Source organism: Musca autumnalis, unplaced genomic scaffold, assembly GCF_047663935.1.
Source record: "Musca autumnalis isolate F117 unplaced genomic scaffold, ASM4766393v1 scaffold_5, whole genome shotgun sequence".
Classification (NCBI taxonomy): domain Eukaryota; kingdom Metazoa; phylum Arthropoda; class Insecta; order Diptera; family Muscidae; genus Musca; species Musca autumnalis.
This window is the reverse complement of record NW_027412088.1, coordinates 79614321-79618951: the sequence shown is the minus strand read 5'-3', so window position 1 is coordinate 79618951 and position 4631 is coordinate 79614321. Positions and strand designations below refer to the sequence as shown.

Here is a 4631-nt window from a genome sequence, read left to right as displayed (position 1 = left end):
TGTTTCTTTCCGTTCATTGGTATTAGTTGTTAATGCATTTGCAATTAGTGCATTAAAATGCACGGGGAAAGACACGCAAAAAAGACTAAAATGACTCACATTTGCGACAAAGGAAAGAAAAGAAATCGAAAGAATTTTGTTTTGCAATGCAAATATCAGCAACAACGAGAATTGATTTCGCAGTGTCAAAAAATAAAAAAGTAAACAAACACCCCAAATTGATTAAATTTAATCTTTATTGTTATGCTTTAAATACGATACAGTCCATCATTTTACATTACTTTTAACAAAGGCATTCATTATAAAAAATTAAAATATTTGACAAAATTAACAAAGAAACACCCTCTGTACTATCTCACAGGATGGACTGTTGCTGCTTACTTGGCATCAGCAAAGCCAACACGATCATTGCCCATATCGAACTCGGTATAATATTTGCCAATGAAAACATCTCCCAAAATCCATAGAGGGCCATTTGGTGGTGGAATATCAATGCCCATGAAACCAGACAAGCAAATAGTTTTGCCCATTTGAGCCACGCGCAGCACATAGTCTTTACCTTCGAGTTCAAATGTTTTGCCGCCGAGAACAAATTTAATAACGGGCAAGTTTGGAATAGCTGTAACAATAAAACAGTTATCAATCAATAAACACATTTTGAAAAAAAAAAACGCATTACCATCACATGACACCATATATTGGCCGCCCATAATGGGAGTTCCACCAATAGCTTGATTTATCGATGTGGCCTCACTGGGAGGTAAAGCAATTAGAGAAGTACCAGTATCAGCGATCACTTGGCAGCCACCTTGACACAATTTTAAATTGCCCATTGAGGCTGAATCCATTTTAATTTGCCAGTAGGCTTTACGTGTAACCGGCAAATACGTAAAATCACCAGTATAGTGATTTGGATCAGATCCACCGAATATGATTTCACCGCCTAAGTCAAATAAAGTAAAATATAGTAAAACTGTCATACGAATAAGTGATGTTTACATTACCTTCAGGAGCTTTGGGATCGCGATTTAAATAAAACGAAAACACAGGTTGTGAGATCAAACCTTGTTCATACATATTATAGAAGGGTGGCTTAACGCCATCAACCGATATTGAGCTATAACCTAGACCCAAGATACCATCAAATTTTGCAGCAACAAATACCAAACCCGGTTCGCTTAAAGCTTCGGCAAATGTTTGTTGTTGAATATTCAAGCCACCAATATTTACTGTGTCCGTAGACAAATATCCCGAAAGACTTCCAGAACCATAATGGATGGCAAATTCAGTTCCATTCTCTTTGAATGTCTTGGACTTGGTGGCATCATATTTGTTATGCATAAGGCAAGCGATATTTGTCAAATGACATTTTTTGCTGGGAACCCATAAATTAGAGGATCCTGTATCGAAAACTACCTTAAAATTTTGTGGTGGTGTACCAATTGAAATGGGTCCATAATATTGCGCATCTAAATAATTGGACAAAGGTTCGGGAGTAACTCCTCCAGTACCATATTTTAAACGTAATTGTTGTAGCTCTGTTCCGACTTCGTAGAAATGTTTTCTGGCCGACTTAACTTTCGTGATGGGAACACGGATTAGTTTCTCTTCAGCCAAGATGGCCGGGAGCACTAAGCTTAATAATATGACGAATTTAATCATTTTTTCCACTGTAGATAAGAAGAAGGGATAGAAGGGGAAAATATACGTTGTAGCTATTATTCTTTGTTTAAATAACTGTTGTAGAAGCCATATTAGTTCCAATAAACAATTAATTAATTTTATATTAACATCATTCAATTACAAAATGTACCAAACAATACCCACCAATACCGTTTTCTTTGTGGCCTTATCTTTTTTACTTAATCTCTCTCAATAAAATATTAATTCGATTAAGTCGTGTTTTCCCGACGAAAATTGGTTGTTGAATAAACGAATGGAATAATTTTCGCAAATAAGAAATTGCATTAGAGATGAGAGAACTGGTCGATAACTCTTCCCATGTTATCGGAACTTTCCATGGTACAATTAGAAAGGTAGATGCATCGGCGAATTGCTACAACAAAGCAACTTTTTTTGTAATGTAAACTGTCAACATTTTCGCCTAATGGTCTCTTGTTGTCTCTTTTTATCGCTTGTGTTTGTCTATAAAGTGTAGACATGCTATCTCTTTCTTACCGAAACATGGCGAATGCATCGGCGAATTGCTACAACAAAGCAACTTTTTTTGTAATGTAAACTGTCAAAATTTTTCCATGCATGGTACAATTAGAAATGTAGATGCCTCAGCCCATGGTACAATTACTTAGGTAGAAACATCGGCGAATTGCTACAACAAAGCAACTTTTTTTGTAATATAAACTGTCAAAATTTTCGCCAAATGGTTTCTTGTTGTCTCTTTTTATCGCTTGTGTTTGTACAGTGAAGTGAACACATGCTATCTCTTACTTACCGAATCATATGGTTTTTGTTTTGATTTTTCACGGCGAATTTCTAGTTTTTTGACGTTTTAGATTCGATCAGCTGGGCTGAGGCATCTACCTAAGTAATTGTACCATGCCTCAGCCCAGCTGATCGAATCTAAAACGTCAAAAAACTAGGAATTCGCCATGAAAAATCAAAACAAAAAACCATATGATTCGGTAAGTAAGAGATAGCATGTCTACAATTTATAGACAAACACAAGCGATAAAAAGAGACAACAAGAGACCATTTGGCGAAAATTTTGACAGTTTACAATACAAAAAAAGTTGCTTTGTTGTAGCAATTCGCCGATGCATCTACCTTTCTGATTGTACCATGGTTTGTCTATTAGTCCCAATTTACATTAGGCGAGTTTACTTGCGGCAATTGTCAGTTTGATGGAGAGACAGGTGAGGCATATGGTAACCCTTTGCCTCTCAGCCCCCTTTTTCACCTACAAACTGACAATTGCCGCAAGTAAACTCGCCTAATGTAAATTGGGACTAAAGTGTAGACATGCTATCTCTTAGTCCCAATTTACATTGGGCGAGTTTACTTGCGGCAATTGTCAGTTTGATGGAGAGAGAGGTGAGGCATATGGTAACCCTTTGCCTCTCAGCACCCTCTCTCACCTACAAACTGACAATTGCCGCAAGTAAACTCGCCTAATGTAAATTGGGACTTACTTACCGAATCATATGGTTTTTTGTTTTGATTTTTCATGGCGAATTCTTAGTTTTTTGACGTTTTAGATTCGATCAGCTGGGCTGAGGCATCTACCTTTCTAATTGTACCATGGGTAGAAACATCGGCGAATTGCTACAACAAAGCAACTTTTTTTTGTAATGTAAGCTGTCAAAATTTTCGCTAAATGGTTTCTTGTTGTCTCTTTTTATCGCTTGTGTTTGTACAGTGAAGTTAACACATGCTATCTCTTACTTACCGAAACATATGGTTTTTTGTTTTGTTTTTTCATAGCGAATTCCTAGTTTTTGAACGTTTTAGATTCGATCAGCTGGGCTGAGGCATCTACCTAGGTAATTGTACCATGCCAAATGTTTTCAAAACAATAGTGGCAGCAATACAAAAACAATTTATCTTGCAAAAAGTTAAGCGAATTGTAATGAAAGCAAATAAGTAGAAGCAAGGCATAAGGTGTGTACGATAACTTTCCCAGCAATAATTACTCAGTCAGTTCCAGCAACCTCTCTCAGTGAATTTTACTCTCTCAAGCAAGAAAAATTGCAGAAAGTTATCGAACAGCATTTTGCAAAAACTTGCAAGAAAGTCAGCTGTTTCCGAAAATGTATGAAATTTGTTTTTGTTTCTTTTGATATTTTAAACCAAACGGTACAAAAACATAAATTTTAAAATTGCACTTTACTTATTTAATGCTTTAATCCTATCCACAACGCTTTAGAATCTAAAAAAAATGTGCAATCGTGAAATTTTCTTAATCGAAAATGTTAACATTTCGATTTGTTTACATTGAGCATGTGATTAAAAGTCAGCTGATCAGACTTGCAAATTTTTGCGGGACAAATTTTCCCAGCAAAAATTTGCAAGTTCTCAGTCACAAAACTCTCCAAAAATCTCTCCAAACTCGCTCTCTTTTGCTGGATAATTTTGTTATCGAACAGCATTCAGCAAAAATTTGTACGAATTTGTACAAATTAGCTCTGTTCCTTTACGTGCAAGAATCTTCAAGTTTTACCACTTTTTACTCGAAAAGCGTTCTTTTACTTCAGACACCATACAATTCATATGGGGCAGTTTACAACTTTTGCTACTTTTGCCGGTTTTACCACTTTTAAAAGTAAAGGAACAGACCAATTATTGGGTTATCGTACACACCTATATTCATATAAGGTAAATGCATGGTACAATAATACAGGTAGCATTATCATGCCAGCTGATGGTAACATAATGTGTCAATTGCATTGAATAGATGTCAAATTTTGACATCTTATGTTGCCAACAATTGCCGATGCGGCTACCTGTGTATTTGTACCATGGGTAAATGCATGAATTACAACAACTAACAAATTTACAAGAACAACATTATTGTTATTGAAAATTAATTGTCAAAGATAAATATTGAATAATAGGGTCGTTCCAAAAATTTGTTCAGGAAAAACATAAATACATTTTGAAAATTCTCTAAAATA

The 4631-nt window shown here is 35.6% G+C and overlaps 1 protein-coding gene across 1 annotated transcript; it reads right to left on the bottom strand.

Annotated features, from left to right (window-relative positions):
• Positions 1-218: 218 nt before the first annotated feature.
• Positions 219-2031, bottom strand: cathD (cathepsin D). The gene is made up of 4 exons (XM_073992609.1): positions 1828-2031; positions 1005-1670; positions 680-943; positions 219-619 (listed from the first exon to the last, which is right to left on the bottom strand). The coding sequence occupies exons 2-4, from the start codon at positions 1660-1662 to the stop codon at positions 378-380; spliced, it is 1164 nt and encodes a 387-aa protein (XP_073848710.1). The 5' UTR covers positions 1663-1670; positions 1828-2031; the 3' UTR covers positions 219-377.
• Positions 2032-4631: the final 2600 nt, after the last annotated feature.

What these genes read in the sequence shown, in the direction of transcription:
- cathD (XM_073992609.1), bottom strand. Translation starts at nt 1,662, where the DNA reads ATGATTAAATTCGTCATATTATTAAGCTTAGTGCTCCCGGCCATCTTG. An exon ending in CGATCCCAAAGCTCCTGAAG is followed by an intron (nt 944 to 1,004) that starts GTAATGTAAACA and finishes TATTTGACTTAG; the next exon opens with GCGGTGAAATCATATTCGGT. An exon ending in ATATATGGTGTCATGTGATG is followed by an intron (nt 620 to 679) that starts GTAATGCGTTTT and finishes TTATTGTTACAG; the next exon opens with CTATTCCAAACTTGCCCGTT.